This window comes from Etheostoma cragini, chromosome 6 (genome assembly GCF_013103735.1).
Source record: "Etheostoma cragini isolate CJK2018 chromosome 6, CSU_Ecrag_1.0, whole genome shotgun sequence".
In the NCBI taxonomy this organism is placed as follows: domain Eukaryota; kingdom Metazoa; phylum Chordata; class Actinopteri; order Perciformes; family Percidae; genus Etheostoma; species Etheostoma cragini.
The window spans coordinates 9,490,420-9,516,099 of record NC_048412.1 but is presented as its reverse complement, the minus strand read 5'-3'; the positions used below and the strand labels follow the sequence as shown (position 1 = coordinate 9,516,099).

General features: G+C 39.0%; 1 protein-coding gene across 4 annotated transcripts in view; it reads right to left on the bottom strand.

The window, feature by feature from the left end:
* The window catches only part of ulk4 (unc-51 like kinase 4), an 88,332-nt gene that overhangs the window by 23,622 nt on the left and 39,030 nt on the right, over positions 1 to 25,680 (bottom strand). For 3 of the 4 annotated variants that reach the window (XM_034874591.1, XM_034874588.1, XM_034874589.1), the window contains exons 20-32: positions 25,232 to 25,393; positions 24,566 to 24,751; positions 22,916 to 23,043; positions 17,443 to 17,576; positions 16,843 to 16,964; positions 16,407 to 16,463; positions 15,954 to 16,005; positions 15,440 to 15,534; positions 13,401 to 13,452; positions 12,622 to 12,826; positions 11,424 to 11,516; positions 6,753 to 6,801; positions 2,824 to 2,929 (exon numbers count right to left, since the gene is read on the bottom strand). In XM_034874591.1, coding sequence (XP_034730482.1) covers positions 2,824 to 2,929; positions 6,753 to 6,801; positions 11,424 to 11,516; positions 12,622 to 12,826; positions 13,401 to 13,452; positions 15,440 to 15,534; positions 15,954 to 16,005; positions 16,407 to 16,463; positions 16,843 to 16,964; positions 17,443 to 17,576; positions 22,916 to 23,043; positions 24,566 to 24,751; positions 25,232 to 25,393 — 1,441 coding nt within the window. The remainder of the gene's footprint in view (positions 1 to 2,823; positions 2,930 to 6,752; positions 6,802 to 11,423; positions 11,517 to 12,621; positions 12,827 to 13,400; positions 13,453 to 15,439; positions 15,535 to 15,953; positions 16,006 to 16,406; positions 16,464 to 16,842; positions 16,965 to 17,442; positions 17,577 to 22,915; positions 23,044 to 24,565; positions 24,752 to 25,231; positions 25,394 to 25,680) is intronic. The other variant, XM_034874590.1, reaches the window with a different exon arrangement.

The following is a 25,680-nucleotide window of genomic DNA, read 5'->3' as shown; positions in this document are numbered from 1 at the left end:
AAAGCCTTTTTTTTTAATTTCCATCATCAAATTAATAGACAACATTTTATTTATAATATGTTATCTAGAATGTTTCTTGTCAACGCCTTCAAAATGTTCCAAATGACTTCTAAAGATAACTTGTGATCGGCCTATTACCAGTAAGGTTAAGGTCTAGTTGAATTTATGCAACATAAATTAGTTGAAGTTGTGTAAGATTGTGGTCAGGTTTAAGGTTAGGGAAATATCAACACATCGCCATTTAAATATGTAAATATAACACACGTTATGATAGCTTATTCACAGTAGGATGTTTTTGTAAAACAAAATCCCCTAATATTGCAAACCTTTCTAATAATTGCCACTGGTATCCAGGGATACAAAGTGCACAGGTATCAATCGGTATCAAGGCAATCTCTGCAAAGCCTAAACTCTAGAAACACTATAAAACATTGGACATATACTGTCAAAAGTGTCTAATTGTTTGGTATTATGGAAACATGTCAATCCAATGATCTCCTGGATGCTAATATGAAAACATTTCTAGAGGACAGATCTTTGTGGTATATATAATGCCAGAGGGCATAATTGATTGGACACATATGGACACGGTGTGGAAGAACCATTATAGATTTGTTTTATACACTGTTCGGGAAAAAAAAAACTGAAACCAATTTGAATGGCAATTTATAGATGCTACACAGACACTAGATAACACCAACGGAGAGGCAATTACCTAAAACATTCCTCTGAGCTTTTCACAGAAGGTCAAGAGAAATAACAAAGATTGGTGGTCTATCAAACCCAGAGAGGAACCTCAAAGACCCTCAAGGATTCTACAGACACATGGAGCCCCTGAAGACTTATTTCATTAATTAAAGGACAAGCATGCTTTAATCAACTGACACTTTGTCAGCTAAGGGATTGTTCTGGAACACTTCTGAACTGAATGTTTGCTGCATTACATGCTATCGATGTGTCCATTGCCTTATCAAATCACGCAGTCTGCTTGTCAATGTGCCTACAAATTCTTTTAAGCTTTAGGCTTCATTTCCTTGTGTAGTCAGATTACAGCCTATACTTTCTAAATTGGTCTTCTACATGTTCACAATTTAAATCTCCCACATTAAGTTATTATTCCCCTCCCGCCTCTCTCTAGCTCTCCATTTATCAAATTGTCACTCACTTCAACTTCAAATTTTCACCTTTATCATCTCATCTCTGTTCCCCGTCTACTCGTCCAAATGCACCACCTTCTCTTTGTATTCCATTCTTCCTTTCTGTCACCTCTGTGCTACCCCTTTTACCTCCCATTTTGCTTTCCTGGTTCTGTCATCGTTACCCTCTCTCATGCTTTTTTGCCGTCTTTTTTCAGTTTTTCCGTTCTCCTTCCCTATCTCTGGCTTTCTCTCTCTTTGCTCCCTCTGTCTTCATTCCCCAGGGGGTATTATCTCAGTCGGAGGCAAATCTACCCAATTATAAACCTCATCTCCTCTCTCTCTCTTAGACACACTCACACACATATACGCTCCTGCATCCAGCCCTGCTCTATCTTCCTCATACACAGAAGCATAAGCACACACCAGCACAAAAAAAACATCTCCCTATTTTGTTTTTCTTCACTGTCTATTTCACTTTTTCCCAACACACACACACACACACACACACACACGCACGCGCTTACACGCTTACACACCACCCTTACCCTCCTCTTTCTGTCACACCTTAAAAAGCCAATTAAACACGCTTCCTCTCTTCTCTCCTACTCTCCCTCTTCCTTTTTTCTTTCCATTGCCACACTGATCTAGAGTGAACCACAACTATAAGAAGGGAGAAAGAGGAGAGGATGAGATAGAAGAGGAGCCCAAAATAGAAGATAGGGGAGAAGGGGAAAATTGGAACTGAGGAAAGAAAGGAGAGTTGGTAGATTTGAAAAGTGGATAGTAGAAGAAGAAGGACACAAGCAGGAGAGCAAGTTAATACATATAGAAGAGCAGAATAGAATATAGGAGGAGAGGACAGAGATTTGCCCGGCCAGAATTAGTGCTGGGTTGACAGTTTCTTTTTGAGTGGGGGAGCTGATTGGACGATAATGATGTTGACTAGTAAACTGCTGCCCTGCTGACCCAATGGAAATGGAAGAGGAGGAAGGGTTGATATTGGTATTGGTGGTTTTGGGGAGGCAGGAGTTGCAGAGGAAAAGATTTATAGACAGAATGTGACATCAAATGATGAGTAAAAGAGAATCCGACAAAAAGAAAGAGAAATGAACACAGTCCTAAATAGCTTTATGTGCTATATTTTCATGGCATTTACAGCAATGAACTGTGGTTCCTGAATTCACATATGCGCGTACACACAGACAGACACACACACAGACACACACATACACACACACACAGACAGACAGACAGACAGACACACAGACACACACAGACAGACAGACAGACAGACACACAGACAGACGCACACACACAGACAGACGGACAGACAGACACACACACACACACACACACACACACACACACACACACATCCACAGGCAGAAGTATTTGTATATGTTTTTTGCAAGCAGTTTTAAATGTACTATTCCCTTTTCTAATTAAAGTCATAATCCCAAACTAGCTCTTGGTCAATAAAATTGGCCTAAAATTACCTAACGTCTGAAATATGCCCTCACTCTAGAAGGACAACCACCATAAATTGACTAGACCCCCTCTGGAATCACTTGTAATTGACTGAAAATTCTAATATTATTGAGTTTCCCCATGCTGAAGGATAAAAAAAAATGTGCCTTTGTCACATGCATGCATGCAGACACACAACGTTTTATAAAAGCAGTACCTTGTTGGTATAGTGGCTCCAGGTCCAAGATTGTGTCTGCACTAAGATTACACAGCAAGGCTATAACATTTTGGACCATCCCACTGGTGACATTACTACGGTTGGCCTATAAAAAGAAAGAGGAAGAGATAGATTAACTAGGTTACGGGTCAGTTAACAACATGTTGTATTCCATAATTAGTCCACATGTAACAGGTAGTAGAGTAGTGAACTTCCACACTTCGTGTGCACCGTTCATTGTGGAAGCAACATTTTGGTCATAGACTTTCATCAAGCTTTAAACTCACAACACAACAATAAACACCACTTTTACACTACACAGTCATGACAACAACTATTCAAAGAGGATAAGAGCAAGAGGGAAGGACTGTTAATTTTACTAGTTACCTCTAAATTGTTCTGTCATTTAACATATGGTCAAGGTTGGAGCTCCAGTAAATGAATGTCAATTCAAATTCCAAATTACTGTGCGTGTGCGTGTGTGTGTGTGTGTCTGTGTGTTAGGAGCAACATGTATCAATTAAAATAGCTCATGTTATTGTATTTTGTGAACAGTTAAAGGGGCGGCTGTGGCTCAGTGGTAGAGCGGTTGCCTGCCAATCGGAAGGTTGGTGGTTTGATCCCTGCCCCTGCAGTCATTGTCGAAGTGTCCTTGGGCAAGATACTGAACCCCGAGTTGCCCCCGGTGCTGCGCAAAGGAGTGTGAATGTGTGTGAATGTTTATCTGATGAGCAGGTGGCACCTTGTACGGCAGCGCCAGCCACAGTGTATGAATGTGTGTGAATGGTGAATGTTTCCTGTAGATGTAAAAGCGCTTTGAGCAGTTGCTAAGACTGGAAAAGCGCTATATAAATACAGCTATGTGCTATATAAATACAGCACATTTACATTTACAAAGGAGAATTCCGATCGATTCCAACACGTAGCTCTGTTGATTGTAAATGTGGAGCGCTGTCAGTAGAGGGAAAAACTATAACAATCGGTGCTGCCTACACCGAGTTATCCTCCTGCTAGAGTTAGCAGCCATCAGGCTTAAACAGGGCAAGTTTTAAACGTGTGTTTAGCCTCTAAACATGTTCAAAATGTCATTAAAAGTGCCTAACCATGTGCAGCGATTCCCTCTGAGTGAACACAGTGAATCTAACTGCTGTGGATGTAAAAGAAATGCATGAAAGTTGTGTTAATTCAGCTCTGTTTAGTTCCTGTGTTAATACAAAGAGAAATTTGGGACCCTCTACAAACTACAACACAGAAAAGAGATACAAACACATCAAGTAAGTGCTGTAGTACAACTAGAAGGAGACAAGTTATAATTGAGGTAAGTTTGGAGACACTATCTTGTTTTATCATTAAATTGAGTCTAAATATTTTTGTTTTATCTCTTTTCTGTGTTGTAGTTTGTAGACTAAGCACTCTGACGGAACTAAACAAAGCTGAATTAGCACAACTTTCATGCATTTCTTTCACATCTACAGCAGTCAGATTCACTGTGGTCACCTAATGAATCACTTCACATGGATAGGCACTTTTAATGACATTTTGAACCTGTTAAGAGGCTAAAAACAAGTTTAAAACTTGCCCTGTTTAAGTCTGTTCACGCTAGCAGGAGGATAACACGGTGTAGGCAGCACCGATTGTTTTGTTTTTCTCTCTACTGACAGCACTCCAAATTTACAAATAACAGCCCTACGTGTTGAAATCAACTGGAATTCTCCTTTAACTTTAAAGTGTTTTCTTTTGCGGGTTGCAAATGTTCCACCACAACAAGTTCCTTCTAGAGACTATTTTACAGAGCCACTGTCGCTGCGTCTGGAACTTTGCCCAAGACGATTGTGTATGGTTTAAAGAAATCCAGATTCTTTTTTTTTTCAATCCAAAAATGTATCTGTGGCGTAGCCAGACCTTACGCCAGAGCACTGTAGCAATGCAAGACAACTGATTGGATTAATTTATTATTATGTTGTCATAGAAAATATATATTTTGTCCTAAAAGATTACTGGTTTACCAGCTTAATAGGTGTCCAGTTTACTGGATACAGGCGTATGGCATGTCTTCTTGATACAACTGAATATCCGTGAAGCTACTGTATATAAATAAGCAGCTGCCCTTCCCATGTTTTTATAGACTGCATATGAATGTTGTCACCTAAAATAGGCTATTTTCAAACGGTCTTTTGTTGTTATGACAGTACAATTGTGTATGACAGGTGCTCATGACATATTTAGTGTAGGAAGCACAGCAATATTTGCCAAATATTTTAAGAATTTATTTAACCAAGACAAATCATATGTACTGCCTACTGTAAAAATTGTTATTAGGGCACAATGTTGAGCAGAGGATCAAATGAATTATGTCTATCAGAGGATGGTGTAGTTGATCTTTGATAATGAATTGGTTTTGAAGAGACCAAGGAGTAAAGCCGCAGTCTCCACTTTCCTCATACTCCTATCTCCTAAGCCTCTAACGTCTCCTCCTTTACTTTTTCTGCCCTTACTGTCTTCTTCTTCTTCTCCTTGCAAAATCTCGCCTCGTTCCTCCTGCACCAATTCACTTCTCTTTCTCTCTCCTGCCCTCATTTCACTATTTGATCCTCTCTGAGATACACCAGCTCTGCCTGCGGGGTCTGTGCGCATCAGTGTGATCTGTGTACGAGCCGATAAGCCTGGCTGGTACTCATCATGTGCAGTAGCCTGAGGCTGAAGACAATGACATCAATTCACACCTAGGACAACCTGCCTATCAGTAACAACAGATGACAAAGCTAATTTATTTTGATCTTTATGGACTAATGAGCCAGGAAAGGACTATTATGTACATCACTGAAAGCATAACCCTGACAAAGAGTACCGGCGAATGAGAAACCATTTAACTTGGTGACTTACTGTCCTGCACCTTAAATCACAGAGCATTCAACATGTATAAGTGGTGTATCTACCAAATGTACGGTAAAAATGAAACAGGATTTGTTAAAGTCTGTGACTGCAACCCACTCTGATCAGGCACAACAACCAACCAGTTAAAGGAACATGGTCTAGTTGGCTTCCTGACGTCCTTTTATGTCTGAAGCAGCACTACTTCATCATCAAGACAAATACAATTAGGTGAGTTTCTCCATGACAAGTTTGATCACCAGTGGCAGGTGTAATCAATCCAGATTACAGTTCTTCAGGCATCATAAATCAATCCAAACGTGAGCAATACAGATGGAACTAATGGATCCCGACATGACTGGTTCAGAGACAGGAGTAAACAATCAGGGGAGGAGTTAATCAGGCTGTTGGATAACGGTGTTTAACATTCTTCATCAGCTAGTCGGGGCTGGACAGGCAGCCATGCAGAACACTGATTATTTTGTGTGTGTGTGTGTGTGTGTGTGAGTGTGTGTGTGTGTGTGTGTGTGTGTGTCTGTGTGAACCGTAAACTGTTTGCTTCACCGCAACGGTTTGTGAGTTCATTATAATTGTGCATATGCAAAGAGGGTCAGGTAAAATAAATTGTTCAGTGGAAACGTTGTTATGCTTCACTGATAACATACAAGTAATGTGTGTTTGTGTGTATGCGTTTGTGTGGGATCTTAGTAGTGGAGTCCATATTCTCACTCTATTAACCCTTCCTCCTTCTCAATGGCTGACCTGCCAGTCAATTACACCAGCCCTCTAAGAGGTCAACACCACTCAGACTCATTTACATAACCACATTTATAAGGGTTAGGGGAAGTGAGTAAGAGAGGAAAGGAGACAGAATACAAACTAAGATGTAATAAAATGAAGAAATGCCATAATATACAGATTGTGATAACTGACTTTGATTATTTGTTTGAGACTATTTAACAGACTGACTGATTCATTGACTGAGTGAATGACAAAGTTATATATTGATTGGGTGAATACAAAATTGATAAATTGATCAAGTGAGATTGGTCTCTTACCATAGTGAGTTGAAAGACTGTTGGTAGGATCTTACTGTGTTTGATCAACCTGAAAAAGAAAGTAAAAAATACACATTGGAGCAGAGGTAGAAATGTTATTAATGCGCGTGGTTTCATCTTCATTAAGGTGGGAGATTCACTACAATGGCTGCTCTCTGGTACCAGTGCCATTGGGGAGAGAAGAGAGACAAAAAGAGGAGACACAATGAAAGCTAAAGAGTGAGAGAGGAGAGGAAAGGACAAAGAGAAGATTTAAAGAGAGGATGAGGTAGAAGTAGATTACATTCGAAGAAGAGAAAGGACGGAGAAGATTAGAGAAGAGAGGAGAAGATTTGGGTAGAGAATAGAGGTAGGTCAGAGTGGAACAATTGGATAGGAGTGAAAACAAGTTACGTGTATGAATCCATGTTGAAAAACTAGAAGAAAAGCTGTTAGAGTAGAAGATAGAGTGGGAGAGAGATGGAAGTCTATATTACCAATGACATTCTGTCTACTTACTGATTAAGGTTCTTTGATTTGCAACCAATTACTGTGTGGTTGGAGTGTCAACACATAAGAACACATACCATGTGTGTATAAGAAAGCAAGAAAGCATTCGAGCAGTAATGGGAACAAAGGCAGCTGAAGTCAGACTGGTGTTAATATGCTGAAGGTAACAAAGCCCGACCACTGATTTAAAAACTGTCTTCATTTTAAGTATGATTTATAGCTTGTCTGGCAGGCACCAGGCCACTTATGGAAACCTTTCTGTAGACATTTCAGCAGCAAAAAACATTGCAGATTAAACTTCTGCTAACACCATCTTAGAACGTAGGTGTATCAACTTGGAGGCAGTCTATATTTGACAGACGTTAGATGTTCCCGATAAAAATGCATCTGGTTAGTAAAATAGAGTGACAAATTGCAATCAAGTCCTCATTACCTTTAACATTTCCTTTGTATTGCTTTGTTTTCTTGTACTGGTCAAATGCCTGCTTTATGTTCTATATGTGTGCTAAGATACATTCAGACTTTTCCTTATTTTATCTAATAAAGTATGCTGTAGTCCTGTCAACTACTTTTCAACTATTTACAATACCATTTTCATTTTATCTTAACATGTGCTGAGGAGATATTCCCTACACCATTACACCAACTTCTGAGCAAAACAATCTTTCTGTATACTCTGCCAAGTTGAATGAGTCTTTTTTTTTTTGCCTTATTCTTGAGTTAGGCCATAACTGAATTGCTACCATCAGCACACCTACTGATCTAACAGTATTCAAATACATTAAAAAGATGGTCTTTTTTAGTTAAATAGTTCCCATTTCCATTATCCAAACTGAGAACCCTCACTATCTGTAGGACCAGGTTCCTTTTTGAAAATAGAGTTGTGTGCACTGATTATACATCTGTAGTAGCTATTTTTACCTACCATGATCACTGAATCCAGAAATCAATGATGCACGTTATATTTCTATATTTCATAAAATATATGTGTGTGTGTGTGTGTGTTTGTGTGTGTTGTGTGTGTATGTGTTTTTACGTGTGTATGTGCGTATGTATGTGCGTGTGTATGTTTGTGTAGACATATGTGCACGTGTGTGAATGTGATGGATGGCCTCCCATTAGGGAGGTGACAGGCTGAGAGATGAGAGGACAGGCCAGTCTAGCACGACATGATAAACTGGACCACCTTTAAACGACCAGCCATACATCCCAACACCAGACACTGAACAACCAAAAGCATAACAGACCGCACATAATAGAACAGACACAGATGACACAACCTTTACTGCATTAGTCATTCATTATACGTATTAGCGTTTTAACAGAGAATATAAAAACAACCACTACGCTAGATTAACTCTGCTCTACTAGCTATACAATTCTGGTCAGTGAAATGTTCTTCTTGAGAGGATGGTCCAATTATACATAAATGACACACCCCAAATTAGTTTATGTATCACCTACAGAATATTTAAAATATATTACATATTTCTTCATGCATTCATTCACACCAAAGAGCAGCCCAGTAAAATGGACTGTTACATGCAATTACAGACTTTTAGCGTGTGAAAACAACCACCTTGGTGTTGTTAACACCTAATTATTCCACTTTTCTCTGGTTTGGTGTCCAGATGATGATGTAATGGCTTTGCAAGTTTGAGTTTTTTCAATGCTATTAACTATTTATAAAATAAAAAGCACAAAGGTAAGAATTATGATTTGCTTAAGATAGGGATTCCTCTACAACAGCCAACCCAGTTAATTTAAGAGAAATTACCTGATACTTGGTTGATAAGCATGGCCTGTGTGTGAAAGGGCTCGGCAACATCCACGCACATTTGGCAGACAGACATACATATGAGGACATTGAAACATACTTGGGCACACACAACTGTAACCACACACAGTAAGGTTCTTTGGCTAAAGGTCATAGTAAATGTAACTGTTTGAAGGTGTGTCTGGGCTGTGATAATGCAGAGAGAAAAAGCAGGCTGCCTTCCCAACGTTAATGTCCCCAATTTACCATCTAATTACCTCTCGGCTGGCTTCATAGCCACACTTATCTAACCAAGACCCAGGCAATTTAATTTCTGATTGCATAACCGCATTGATGGAGGGAGAGTTGTGGAGAGGGCACAGAGAAAGAGAGAAACATGGACTAATGTTAATAAATTAGAGATGGTTAGAGAAAGAGAAAGAGGGAGACAGGGAAAAAATGTAAAATATTGTTAATAATGTCAGAAGAAAATGAGTGTGAGAAAAACAGAGATGTAGAGAGAAGAGTGCTGACACCAATTTGAAAAGTTCACGTCACTCTACTTATGTCAAGGAAAGAAGGGGATGAGGACAGGGGGAGGAAGAGAAGGATGGAGACGAGAGGGGGTAATATTACTGATAAGTATGGGCGTATTCAGCTTTGAGGGTGAACTTTGAACTCAGCGAAGGGCGGGTAGGGATGGAGATGGAGTGAGAGTGGAATATAAGTGATAAGAGGTTTGTTAAGTTAGTTTTGCTGAAGTAGATAAAATAAGTGGATGGAAAGGGGGACCAAAAGGATGCATATTGATTTAAGATACCTAACCCATTAACACTTCATTCTTCCTATACTCGTTTCTCACCCTTCGTCAACATTTTCTCTCCTCCTTAATGTTACCTCCAACTCAATTCATCTTCTTGTCAGACTATTTCCTACTTCCTCCTTCTATCCTTCTGCTCCTCCATCCAATTTTTGACTTTCCTATCTCTCTCTCTCTCTCTCTCTCTCTCTCTCTCCCCCTCGCTCTCCCCCTCGCTCTGCCTCCACATTTCCCCCCCCACCTTCTGTGTCTGTCAACAGCTGAAAAGATTAGACAGATGACCAGAGAAGCAATACTTACTGACAGCTGCTGTCAGAACACATGTATATCAAACACACACACACACATCAGCGCATGCAATAGTGAGCGCGCGCATGTACACACGCACAGGTGAGTCACCTCTTGGTTAGAAGAGGGATCAGCAGATTCTCTGTGCAAACCTACCAAAAAATTACCTCATTACCTCTTTATATTTTGGTTATTTTGCTTCCCTAAGACATGTTTTTAGGGTTGTCTTTCTAGCTCACCTGGTTGAGCATGCGTCCCATGTACTTTGGCTTAGTTCTAACCTCAGCGGCTCCGGTTTGATTCCGACCTACGATCCTTACGGTCTTCCCCCTCCCTCTACTCCTTTTCCTGTCTACATCTATCCTACCCATTAAAGGCCAAAAATCCCCCAAATTATCTTAAAAAACATGTTTTTAAATTTCCAAAATAGCGATTTACTCTGACATTATGTGGTGGTGAATTTTACTTTAACGCCAGCAATAATTTTGTCTTAGTGTTTTATTTTTGAAAGAGTGTGCGGTACAATTTTTTAACTTAGATCTTCAGAAGTAGCTGGTGTGCAAAGATATATCAGCATAATATGTCAAGTCTTTCCACATCTTAGCTGACACAGCACATTATGCCTGCCACTAATCTGATTACTGATGTAGAAAACACTGGCTTTAAGAAGGGTGGGAAAAGATTATTGCTAATAGTAAGTGTGTGTGTGTGTGTGTGTGTGTGTGTGTGTGTGTGTGTGTCTGTGTGTGTGTGTGTGTGGCGTGTGTGTGTGTGTGTGTGTCTGTGTGTGTGTGTGTGTGTGTGTGTGTGTGTGTGTGTGTGTGTGGGGGGGGTGTTAATAAAAAACAGTTAGCAGCCTTGGCATTAAAACATTAGCAACAACACATAGAGCGCCTAAAATGTGCCCGTGTGTATATGTGTGTGTGTGTCTGCTAAAACTGCAAAACAATTGGTCATTGATAAAGAACCACAATAGCGGAGGCAAAAGTATCTCCAGTTAAAAAACATATTGTGCACATACATTTCAGTTAGCTTAAGATGGAATACTGTATGGTAAGAGGTGGATTCACGTCTAGAAGAACAGGCTAACCAGCATCTATAGAGCAGGTTTGCTTCTAAGTTTGTGCTGCTGTTTATAGGACTTCTTCAATGGATGTGTAATGCACAGTTTTCTGTACTCTCAAGTGCATGTTAAAAATATTTGGGATGGTAAGATACATTAAGGTCACATTTTAGTAATACAATGCGTCAACAATGTTTTGTTGTCCGTGAGTGATTCAAGTGTGTGACAAATGAAATGCCTGTGTGTGTGCAGTACCTGCAGATCTGCATGCTGTGTTCAGTCATCGATACCAGCAGTTTGAGTGCATAGAGTGGGATAGGCTCTGCTGCTTTAAGAAGAGACTCATACCTAGACACAAACATGTATGAGTATGAGTATGAGAACATTTGGCTTTCATAGTGTTAATAATTAATGTACTGTTCTGATTAGTAACAGAGTGTAAACTGGAACAGATCTGGGGAGGAGGGTAGAGAAGAGGAGGAAGGGAGCAGTAGAGTTATAGTAGAAGGTGGTGAGAAAAGGAAATGCGGAAAGAAGAGCAGAGGAGAGAATTTGAGATGCAAAAGGGAGAGGAAAAGAAGTTGTGTGAGGAGGAGAAATGGGGGTGGAAATAAAGGTAAACAAGAGGTACCACATGAGGCAACCATTAGAGAGGAGAACAATTTTAAAAGGGAAATACAAATAATAATGGTATAGGAGGGGACTGCATAGATCCAAAACCAGGGTATGAAGAAAAGGGAAAGAAATACACCACAAATGTCACATCTATTTTGTATTTTTACATGTGAACTTCTGCAAACTGCATTTGTCTGTCTCTGCTCTCCCCAGATTGTACGCTGATGCCTACACTCATAAAAACAGATGCTTGTCAGATGTATCTGACAAGAACTAGGATGTGACATGAACCCACAAAAGTAGGACAAAAATACCCTATATAATTTATTTTAAAGTGCTAGATGTATCAGTACAGTAACTATTTATTACATTCTAGTATCCATAACACTGACTGTCACCTGGTTTGAAATCCCAAGAAAATGAATTAATTGTAATAAAATAATCTGGTATGGTGGGAAATTCCTGTTTCCGTTTCAAGATATCCAGGCCTTACTTCCTATCAAGCTCAGCTCTGACTTCATCACATGCTGTAACTTAGCTGCAAAGGTTTAAATTATTTCTGACAGCCACTGTACTCCAGCTGTTTTAGCTTGAATATTGTGTCTATGTCCAGCTATTCTGTACCAAAGGGCAAGGTTGGACTTCTTAGAAGAAAATCAAGGGGGGTAAGGGAAATGTTTTATAAGTGAGAAACAGTTGATAACAGTGCCAATGGCTTAAAACAAGGGTAGGAATTATTTTTTTTTGGTTTATGGTTTAGTTTACACTTATTGCCATATTGGAGGAAGGAGAAAGCAGAGACACTGTCAAGCTGATATTTAGACAGAGTCCGACCAACCTTGGAAGCAGAGATTTAGTGAGGAGAGCTAAGATTTGATTACAGGAACTTCCATCATCTCTTCCTTCTACTGTCCTTTCTCCATCCTCCTTTCTCTCATTGTTTACGTCTGTCTCCTTATCTTCCTCAGTTCCATCACTCTCTTGGACCAGCAGGACAAGACTTAGTTCAGACAGCACCCTCAGAACAAACACAGACCACTCCACTGAAGCACATACACACAGAGAAAAAGAGTATTAACATAGTATTATTATTTACAGCACTATATGTGAGCTTGTTTAGGGAGTAGTAGCTTTTGGCTACATCATGGCTGGGAGAATGTTTCTTAGCTGCATTTTTGTTTTCAAGGGGGCCATGTTATGCATTATATAGAAATGCATAACATCATATGACCACAGTTATTACAATTTACATAAATAACCAAAGAAACTGAACTTGATAAATGCCAAACAAGTAACATAAGTAAGACTGTATAATATTACACTACATTAACAAAACAGAGGTGGACTCACAGGAGGACCCAAGATGATTTCAAAACAACAAAGTTTGACAAACACAGTATCAATGGCACACAAGAAACAAAGACGTCACTTTACCCTGAGAAACTGGTGTCTGCATGGAATGCGCCGTATCGTTCCTACTCTTTCCCATTTGCCATTTTCTCTGTTCCTTTTTCTTCCTTCCTCACTCCTCCCTCACTCTAACATTTGCTTCTATTTCCACATCTCTTCACTCTCATTCTCTCTTCCTTTCTCAAAAGTGACCAGCAAGTCTCTTACCACTTTGGCTGAAAGCCAGTGTTGTCAGTGGGGGCAGGATGGCATCCACAACCTTCAAGAGACATAAATAGAAAATAAAAAACATTTACAAGTCACACTGAATTGGTCCTTGACCAGGATACTTTAAAAATACTTTGCAATAAGCTAATTACATAATCTAAAATAGCACTACATCTGGCAAAATGAAAATCTGATGTTGTATGATTTCATCTGCAGATACTGTCTCAATATCATTGACACGAAACGACTCAGACAGGCATTCTGTAGCAGTAGAAAATGAACTTGTAGAACATGTACCAGAAAAACAACTGTCAATGTGATGAGGTATTTTATATGTAAAAGTTCATGTTTAATCTCACTGCTGAATATAAACAGAATACATTTTTTTTTTTAAACAATTTGGTCCCTCATTCTGCTATATATATATATATATTCTGCAATATATTTTTAACATAAAAATGAATAGAAGACACTGTACTATATTAATTCAGTGGGCATCTACCACACAGACTGTTGTCACGGAGGACCAAATTACTATGGAAATACACTGTTGAGTGATCTCTTTGATCAACACACACATACACACACACACACACACACACACACACATAAACACACACACACACACACACACATACGCACACCTATATTGCATGAATTTGCATGATTACTAATATTACCATAGAAACAACACCAATGCTGTGTGTGTGCTGTGAGTGTGTGAGGTCATTACATTGAAAGCCAGAGCGAGGAAACTACAAAGGATGCTGTCCACCACTTAATGGCATGTGTATTAATATCAGAACCATCAAAAGACTAGATAGTGTGTGTGTGTTCATGTGTGTGTGTGTGTGTGTGTGTGTGTGTGTGTGTGTGTATGTGTGTGTGTGTGTGTGTGTACAAGGTGATTGGGAAAAAACACAATTGTAACTTAAGATAATTTCCTTTGCAACAAATACAAAAATAGTAATATACCATTTAATCTGTATTCTCAAAATTTTATTTTTTTTAACATACCTGCTATGCTGAAGCTACAATATATCATTAATTCACAACAAATAAACTAATTGTTATCATGTGGTCCCTAGATACAGACAGTTGTCTATAAAGCTGCTCGATATATCTTGGCCTTACTAAAAGACTGAATTAATTAATCAGACATAAAAAAGTAAATACCTTCCCATCACTATTTGGTTTTAATGGGTAAGGCCTACATAACTGAAATGTTTCACTTTTTAAGATGACTAAAGCACAAATTTAACGTCCCATAGAGTAAAAGCCGGTAGTGTAAAAAAGAAAAAAAGAGTAAGAATAGTGTAGGCAAAACTTAGTGAAACCTTTACTGTGTGAGAAGGATTCTGAGTAATAAACTAACTTAAACATGACTGTCTGTCCTTGTCCAGCAAGCAATAAAAGTTAATCTGAGCTGGCTGGTAGTAATTAAAGTGTCTTCCTGTGTTATTGACTATCAGTAGCAGCAAACCTCCTACTTGCACCTTTCCTCTATTTCTCATCTCTTCTCTTTTCTCTCCCTCCATCCTGTCTGCTTCCTGTTGCTCTCCACTTCCATACGTCAATAGTCATTAAACACAATCTCATCGTCCTATCCCATGCACGCAAACAAACACACACACACACACAGAGAGAGAGAGAAAGAAAGAGAGAGAGAGAGAGAGATAGAGAGAGAGAGAAAGAGAGCGAGAGAGAGAGAGAGACAGAGAGAGATCTGATGAGGCTCTGTTGGTTCAATAGTTGATTAGTGTCTTGCCTAATAGCACACAAGATTACCCACTGTCCTCTGACCACTAATAGAGAGGTTTGGTAGACTTCAAGACACACACTGAATTTAAAACCAGGGGCACTATATGAAGTGGACAAAACTAGAGATGTTCATCAAGACACATTACCATCTTACAGCCCTAACTCTGCAAGCTTTCTGTCCCAGCAAAGCAACTTCATAATTTTTCAAATGTTTGCCTCAATGAGTAAACAATAAAACATGTATGGTAGAAAACAGACAGACACATAGCCATACTTACAGCACTACAATGTGGAGTGATGAGATTATGGTGCTGACTTAGGACTTCCACAATGGACAGAGATGTCCTAATCAACTCCTCACATGCTGCTGCACCTAAAAGAAAATCAAACATCATTCAGCTCAATAAAAGGGGAGGATGACCCACAGGCTGACCCGGTCCTTGCAAAGATGGCTCCGTGTATTCAATTTGTGGAGTCCAGTTTGTATTATTTCCTTTGAAGAAGGCACTGACCCTGCCCTCTGCATCTTGCCTTGTGCACACGCATTTGAAATTGAATTTAGAAAAGGCCTAATTTGTTACTTCATGTCTATTTAGGTAAACACACCGTTTATAAAATTCCAGTTCCAAGGGGGGAGCTAAATTAAGACTTAATAAAAGCTTGATTAATGATTAATAATGAACATAACAAAAGAACTATGTACAGAAGAAAAACACATGACAATAGTCAGCATAGTCAAGTTTGGTCAAAGAAACCAAATCTTCTCATTTAATATGTGTAAATTTAACTCACCCAAAGCGCTGCCCAGATTTGTTTTATTGGACTCTATAGAGGTGATGTAGTTCTGTGACAAAGAGGAGTGGAAAGACATGACACCAACTAAATACTACAGCAATACTTTTTTTAATGCCCTATAATTAGTGATGGTTGTTTTCCTTTCTTGTTAGACATGTACTGGTCACTATGTGCTGTTGTGTGGTTTTAGTGATTCCCAGATTCATTCCTGCCTGAATATTAAATGACTGCAATGGACATCAGTGCTGCTTTTTATGACATTCTAAATATTTTAATGGCGTAAACCTTTATGTTTTAACATGACAAATGAATTAAAATTAAAAATGTCAGTGCATTCTAGATTTTGCAGTGTTATTTGTAGGCCTTTACCATGTTAAAAAAATCCCTTACACTGAAAAGACAAATAAAGAGTCCTTATCTAAATATAACACTGCACTATCAAACACTTACCAGCAGCAATCCAATTTGAGCTAGAAGCTTTTCAGTTACAATTTGACATCTAAAGACCTGTGAGAGTCAGTCAAACAACAGAGAACAGAGAACAGGTAATAGCAGGAATACACATAGTGGTACCATTATTTTTCTTCTACTGTGTCCCAGAGCCTTCTGAAGCCAGGTGTAGCTATCTGGCCTTAATCTAAACTAAGTTTATTATGACATACTGTATACTGTATTTGATAACAGGCCCATACACCCCGGCCACACCACTAGTTAAAACAATATATTGCTAGTTAACTAAATTTCAGGGGAAATTGACCATACTGTGCTTAACAATGAGAATGGGTACTGGTAACTTATGAGAAAATCTATGTGGATAACCTTGCATGCAATAATGCTAAGACATTAACATCAAACAATCAAGAAGACTCTTTCAGTTCTAAGTTACCTGGGATGAAAGAAGTTCCAGCACTACAGATATCGTAGGCAAAGTGTGTTTAAGCTGTCTGCTCTGAGCTGTAGATGGGTGTCTCCTCCCGACCACACTTTGTAATGCACATAAGACATCCTCTGGAGAGAGGAGACAAGAGTTGGGGACACAAGGGATAATAGTAGAAGGTTAATGGGGCCTTACAGTAATACAAAAGTACACTGTTGGGTATTTTGGGCTACTATGAGATATGTTGTGAGATTCACTTGATGGATTGTGGGTAACTTTAGCTTCCATTGTTTGGGTTAGCAACAATGCTGTAAAGACATGCTGTTGGGCTTATAAACGGTTAATATTCTGTCATAGTCTGACCGCCCGATCATTGTTATATTTAGTAACATGAAACAGTGAAGAATATACCATTTTTATTTTATACTGTTAAAATGTAAAACAAAGAGAAGAGCACAAAACACAATTACAGTATTTCTCTTACAATATTTCTTTTGTTTATCAAAGTAAAATTGAGTAAAATGATTTGCAAAATCATATAAACATGTGGGCAAAAATCAGAAAAAGCAGGCACACTCGTGCAGGCAAAAGAGTAGTGTGTTTCTGTACCCAGTATCAGTGGTGCAGTGCTACTCAGATATACAATCAGTAAATCCAGACACTGAGACAGATGTCCTGATTGGCTGGGGTTCTCTCTGAGGGGAGTGGCTTTGCGCAGGTCTCTCTCTAGGTGCATCACAAGTCTAAATAGAGAGACACAAATGCATTGCATGTCACACAATGTATGTGGCATTCATATTTTGTGGACACATAATTTTCTTTTTTTCACTCAGACTGCTTTAAGGGTTTCATCGTATTCCACTGCTCCACTTATTGTAAGTTGCTCAAGTTTATCAACTTGATGGTGACGACTAACAATATGATTCTTGGCTAAGAGAGAGACAGACAGACAGGCGGGCCCTGAGCTTTAGAACATTTTTATTCTCGTCAGTCGGATTTATTGAACAGTGATCAATAATATTCTGTTCACAAATTCATAGCAAAACAGAAAGGTTACCACTGCAAATTGATATTCATTACTGACACACAAATACACCCACACGCGTCTACAAGCACACAAAAGCACTAAAAAGGATGAATGCAGTCACATTCAGAGAGGTCATGTTAGTTTACAAATATGTATTCTATGCTTTAGAGTAGGAATGGTGCAAGGATTACAAATTCACTATTTTTCCTCATAATGTTGCATAAAGGTTTAGCAGCCACAGTTCACAGATAAATGCAAACCGAGACAGCTACTGTTACTATTTTAAGGATCCAGCACATTTCAGGGGAGCTCTAATATTAATTGCCGGATTTTCTAATTCCATTATTGTTATGGGTTTAGTGCAAACAAGCAAAGCTTAGCTGGTATTGTCACGGCACAATCCACCTATTGGTCGCCAGGCTGAGGTGGGTGTGGCTTGCTGTACCTACGTCACAGAGCTGTATGAGTTGACAAAAGCGGAAGTTGAGGAGCCTGGAGAGAGCAGTCGGTTTTGGAAGAGAGACATGTGCTTTTAAATATTGTGATGAAGACTTTCCTTTTCCCCATTAAGATGTGTTTTTTCCACATCTTAAATGTCTACAAATGAACTGTCAACAGAGTGCCAACGCTGATTAGCGCCGGACCAAGCAGCGAGCTGGTCGGAAGACAAAGTGAATCAGTGGCCAGGCTAAGGTGAGAGGTAGACGCTTCACCTTTACCTTCCGCCTGGTGGGCTGGCGCTTAGCGCTGTAGTTTCAAATCCTCTCTGGAAGCCCTAGACGTAACAACAGCATCAAGTTTTCCCAGGCTTGTGGTTATGCTGTGACAGTACCACCGACCTTTAGATATAAAGTGACCCTCAGATGTGAAAACAATTACTCCCAATACTACTTTAATAATATAATTAATATTTACAATGTTAAAAAGAAAGCAAATAAGAAACTCCACAACAATAATTCCACAGTGCTCTTGTAAATTTAACAACATTAGCAGCCAAGAGGACATTGTTTACTGCAGTTAGCATGTAGCTGCTATAGTTAGTAGTGGACACTAATAGAATATAGCAGCACTTTCTATAGTCAAAAATGGTAGATAAAGACTTTTAAACCAAATACTACATAACCAAAAATGTTTCAAGAGTAAAGTGACACGAAATTGGGGAGAATTAAACAATATTGTCAGCCAAGATGACATTTCATACTGCCGTTAGTATGTAGCTGCGTGTGAATGTGTGTTAAAAAGAAACAAAAAACACTTCAGTCCTGCCTACCTGGAGCAGATGACCAATCATAGAAGGCTAATGTTATGTGACACCTAGCTGAGTAGAAAAAACTGTTTAAACCAGAGGGCTCAAAACAGTTGGAAATCTGAACGTTAGCTAATGGGGATTGCTCTAAAATATGTTTGCCTCATTATTTTAACATTATAACATTGTATATATGCCAGAAAATACACAATATGTTCACTTTAAGAAATTTTACAGACTAAATGATTTTAATTATTTGCTATGAACAAAAAATCCCATGGCAATCCATCCTAGAGTTGTTGAGATACATGGATTTCAATCTGGACCAAAATGGTGGGCCGATCTGCCGTCAAACTGAGCAACCTACATTGGCTTTATCAAGTCAGATTTAGCTGTTGCTGTATCCTGTGTGTTCTGAGCCTGTTAATCAATGTAAGTGAGATAGATAGGTTAGGTTTAGGTGGCGGGGTGACCCTTTTGTTTAGATTAAGTCCAAACAAAACACCAAAACAACAATATTTGATTATCTCACTTTTCCCGAAATAAAATGCTTATCAGTATATCTTTCCATCTATTTACCTGTTTATCTCTCTAACCAGCTCAATGTCTGCTCCTGTTCTTTCTGCCCGGCCAGACTTCTGCCTGTGTGTTCCTCTATAAGTCTTGCAGCCATTTATTCCCCAACTGCTAAATAAAGAGAGACACACTTGCCACCTCTCTGTCAGTCGCTGTGGGAGACTCACAAAGTACTTACACACAGCTGACCTACAAGTGGCCCGCAGTGTGTGTGTGTGCGTGTGTGTGTGTGTGTGTGTGTGTGTGTGTGTGTGTGTTAAAAGCCGTGTGTCCACTCCCAATGGCAATCTTGACACTTCCTCTGTGCAAGTTTATTTGATACAGACAAAACCACATACACACAAAAATACACACATATTTTCACGCCACTGAGGAGCTAATTAAACACAATGTGCCTGGGTGAGATCAGAACTGAGAAAAAGATGTGTGCCTGTGTGTGTGGTTGAATCATGCAGTGCTCGGTGGGAGGGAGACAGGCAGGTCAACTCTGACAGCTCGAACACAGTGAACAGAGGGAGAGCAAGTAAGAGGAAAGGGATAGAAGGAAAGTGAGTGTATGTGAGGAAAAGAGAGGCAGGCAGAGGAAAAGAGCTGAAGCGAAAAAGAAAAAAAAAACTATTTTGTTTTGGAGTCTTTTGGAAAAAGGAGGTTGTGCTAGGACTTTCAGAATTTAGTTATTGTCATATGTTAATACAAAAAAACAAAGCCATAACATAGCTATAACATTAAATCCAGTATATCTTGCTAGATTAATGGATATGTATCGACATGGAATTCTGAAGCTTTTATCAACGTATTTTTCCCATGACGATCATTTTGATAATGGATACCTGTTGATAGGCCTACTTTCTCCTTAAAAACATTCTACTACGTGAGTGGTCACGTGACTTGGCCCGGACCGGTCGGCCGCATGGAAAGCATAATGGAGGATTACTCAAACACTGAGTCCAAGTGAACTGAGCAACTTGTGCCCCAAAAATGTAGTGTCCAATGTCTGGAAACGTTTTGGCATCAGAAAAGGTGATCAAGAACGTTGTTCTTAATCATCTTAATTATCGTTCACTTATCATCAACAAAGTAAAATTTGCAATTAATCGTGATTTTGATTTAGGTCATATTGTGCAGCCCTAGGCTATGATGTCAGAAAGAATGAAAATATCCATAATGAGGTAATTATATTGCTCAATTTCCATTTCCTGCTGCAGAAGATTTGAAAATAAAATTTAGGAACACAACAAAAGAAACAAGAAAAGAAGTTAATTTGGGGTTTTCAAGATATTCCTGGATCTGTCCACAACTAATTTGTTTTAATTATTACCAGCTGAACCTAGCTACTTTAATATGTTTGTGCATTGCATTGGGGGACAAAAGTGTTAATCAAAACCACATTCAAAAAGTTGGTGAATTCATCCCAAACTCAAAAATCAAGTGGATTCATTGAGAATGACATGTTCAAGGATACATATATATGGCAGTTTTTATGTGAACCTGCGACATACTGAATTTGTTCTGTATGATGTTCTTGTATGATTGAATTGGGACACAGCATAGACCCTTAACTTGTGTATACTAGTGTAAAACAATTAAAACATTTAATGATTTTACTTTGCAAAAAATCAAACTACATTTATGCTGACATAAGAGAGCTTAGCAGCTGCCAATGATTGGTTTTGTGTTAGTCAAAGTTAATAAAATAGAGTATTCAGATTTACACTTTGGTTATTAAAAATAATTCTAAAGACATGCAAATAATTTGTTGTGTCAACAGGTCTAAAACAGTCTAAGGCTGAATGTCATTTCTCTATCTTACCCCTACCCCCTACCCCTTACCCCTACCCCCACGTCTTGCGCGTTCACATGACAACGAGTGTTGTCCCAATACTTTTTTTGATTGAGGGGTAAGGGGTGTATGGCCCTAGGAATCATAGACAGTAAATGAAAAAAATCAAGGAAGAACGCAAACTGTAATTAACCTTAACCTTACTATTTCATGGAAAAGTGAATTTGGCAGTTCACACAAGTAAAATGTCAGAGCAATAGAAAAAAAAAGAATCTCAAAATAAAAGAGAGAAAAAGAGCAGAGGGTAAATTGAGCAATACAAAAAGAAAACAAACTTGGCAAGAAAAAGAGAGAGGGAGAAGAGAAAGCAAGGAGAGAGACAGTTAGGAAGATCATCAATTTTTCAGTAATCTAGGGCATCTTTTTCAAACTGAAATACCAACTGGTCATAAATTACCAGGGGAACTGGCAGTGTATATGTATATGTATATATACACACTGTATATGAAAGTTTGATCATGTGGGCTATGCACATTCACAGCTGCATTGCAAGAAAGTGTGAGGTGAAACACAGGACAACCAGCTAATGAACCATTTGAAGTTCCAGTAAAGTTACAACATATAGCTGGCAGCACAAACTGAATGTCCAGGGTACATACATTTATATTATCGTTCCCACGGCTACTGTGCTAGTTAACGCAAAGGTTACACAGAGTACAACTGCCTTGCCAACAGCCCCAGGCAGCATTTTTATGAGGGAAGCCTCCATTCCAACTACGTAGCTTTACATACAAGATAACAGTGTTGAAAAGAAATCTCTGAGTGCTTGTATCAGAATGTGAAACCTCTGCTTCAAGATAAATCACTCCACAATAGCATGGATGGTCAAATATATTGATTTAGTAATTGAATAAATATTTAACTCAGTTTAATGTATAAAATGTCCACAGTTAAATATGAAAATAAAACTAGGTAAGAGAAAACTACAGCTAAATAAATAAAGGGGAATCCCACCCTGAAATGGAATTTACAAATGGTATTTGTTTGTTCTCTGGCAGCTCCGTCTGTGTGTGAACATGGGTAACTACATTCCAGAGAAACTAATTAGCCAGTGGTCAGACAGACTGAATGGAGTAATGAGTAAGCTTCATCAGTACAGTCAACCAGTTGGGTGAAAGGGGTATACTATGTGCTAAGATAATATACATGTGTTGTATCAGTGTTACAGTACAGTTAATTTAAATTAAAGTCTTTAATCAACTAAAGGAAATTGTAGGTGAAACTTGCAGCCATCTCAATAGTAAACCTGATAGACCAACCATTGAACTCTTGTCTATTTTATCACACCTGGTTTGTCATCTGTTCCAGAGGCTGAGAGAGAACTTATCTCTGTGCATGAGTGCATGTACACGCCTGTGAGTGCATGTGTGTGTGTGAGTGACTGTGTATTTACCTGTGTTGACAGCAGTATAGCAGAGTGTATGTGTTGTCCTGTATTAGTAGCTGTAGTAGTAATAATGCTTTGGCTCTTGTTATTGTAGATGGACTCTCTAGACAGCGCAGCACCTTCAAGACCAAATCCTACAAGACACAAACACACAAATTAACGAAGTGTAACTGACTAGTTGTGAATGTTCCTGCTGGTGTACAGTCCAAGATACTTTGCAATTAAAACACAGCCAACTTTTAACACTGCACAGTCCCACCAAAACGTTTACATTGGTAACACCCCAACTAAAACGGTTGAGTATGAAGAAAAAATGTTAGCACACTGTACACAGCGCTATGTTCCCTTTTTATCTTATAATATATTTCTGCAATGGATCCAAATAATGTATGAAAAAGTTTTCCCTAAGGGGTTTGTAAAAATAAAAATCTGAAAATGTGTCGACTAAATCTTAATCAGCACAGACTCCACATTATCACAACACACACACACACACACACACACACAGAAAAACACTACAGCTACTTTAGACATTGCCTTTGCATAAACTCAGCTGCAGTAACTAGTTGGAAAAATTTGTGACCGCCAACATTCATTACCATTATCATTATTACCAACATCATACGCATACATGTGTGTGTGTGTGTGTGTGTGTGTGTGTGTGTGTGTGTGTGTGTGTGTGTGTGTGTGTGTGTGTGAGCTCATGTGAAAGAATGTGCGTGCATGTGTGTTTATGGGGTGACACATCAAGTTAATTAATTTCAAAGCCCAGTAGTGTGCGCCTTGCTGATAAGTCCCTCCCCACTACCCATAATGCTCCGCTAAAGTAGAAAACTGCAGTTCGTTCATTCAGCCAATTAGCCCAGATACTGACACACTGCAAATTAGCGTATGTGTACACACACAGTCTCACACACACACACACACACACACACACACACACACACACACACACACACACACACACACACACACACAGACAGACTTCTGTGTAAACAAACTTGCACTGTCTGTCTTTGTGCCAGGGGAGAGAGACGGAGGAGAGAGACGGGGGGTAGGGGGTGAATGCATATCAGTGTATAATTAGAGCAGAGTTGAAGTACTAAGTTTGTATGCTGTGTTAAATTGGAAATGCTCAATGCAAATAAATTCAGTTCAGAGTCAATTACCGATGCTAGACTCCAAGTTGAAAACCTTCAAATCAATTTTAGCCCCCTGCCTTACCAAGATTAGCACTTTGTATACACACTTGATGGGCTGTCTTATGAAAAATAAATTATTAATTCATCACAAATTAGTTCACACAGTTCAGCATTAGTTCATGAACTGTTGGGAAGAGAGAGAGAGAGAGAGAGAGAGAAAGCGAGAGAGAGAGTGGGAGAAAGCTACTTGAATTTGTTTTTTATGTTGTTGTGTGCCTTGGTCCTTGTGTTAAAATATCCCTATGAGTTGTGATGTTACCACCTACATTTCCTGCAGATTTTCTTTTCTGTAACAATATCAATACAACATAACATTAAAACAATATTGTTATTTGTGTCTGGGCTTTCTTAGTGGCTATAGTATTGTATAATATTGATTGTATATATTTGCATTTGACATTTTGCATTATTTTCTTACATTCTTCTGAAGGTGTGCATAAGAGTATCCACATACCTTGCTCTGTGTGACGCGGTGCGTTTGGATGCGGGAGGTGAGTAGGGCAGTGGCCATTGCTGTGAGGATGTGCTGCTGGACCCTTGCCCCCGCTCCAACCATACCCTCCAAGATGGCCGCAGGGCCACAGGTCTCAATCACTGCCAAGAAGACTGCTGGGACCACCCGGGTTAGCCTTGAAAGAGCCTGGGCACATAGAGAAAGACAAATAAATACACATGTACACACTGAGATTATTTATGTCACTCATGTATAGAGTTCATGTTGACTTCCCCAATTTTAAGCTGTTAGTACCTTAAGCAAGTGTTCAATGGTACAAAACATGGAATCACAAATAAACTACAAATGCATTTGTAACTTCAACCACTGCACCAAAGAAGTTAATATGGTTTACAGTCTGACAATGGGGGATTTAGAATATCAAATGTTGCATGAGGGAAGTTAGTAGATAAGCATGTAGCATGTTTAGATTTTTTTTGGGTAAAGCTAAAGAAAAGTAATTTGTTGTTATTTAGCATAAGAAGGCTATTCATTTTAATTACTAAGTCGGTCAAGAAAGGCAAATGTGTGTTTGATGTAATTTTGTGTTTGTAGCTTCCAAAGAGATTTTAGCATATGTCGGTGTGTACAGTAGTAAGTGTGTTTTTTTCATGCATGTGAACTTACGGAGATGGCAGTGACTCTGACAGCCTCCACAGTGGAGTGAGTGAACAGGTACCATAGGGCGGAGCCTGTTTCTGTGGTAACCAGGTGGTGGGAAGGGGCAGAGACAGCAGTGGAGATGTTTTCTATGGCTTTTGCAGCCATGTGATGAACTATGGAATCATCCTGTCAGACAGACACACAAACACTTTTGAATCACATATATCCACTGTGGAAGAATTAGCAACCAGTCAATATTAACAATTATATTATATGTTATAAACTGCAATGATTCAGCAAGAGCATTTTCCATGCACACTCACAACTTTTGCCTACCAAATATATTCAAACTATTTGAAAATTGTATCCTGGTAAAACCTTAGTGACATGTTAATGGAGTCCATTTAAGAACCATCCTGTAAGAGGATTTAGGACAATGAGTTGGTCAAAAGCCTTAAAGCTTGAATCCAAAG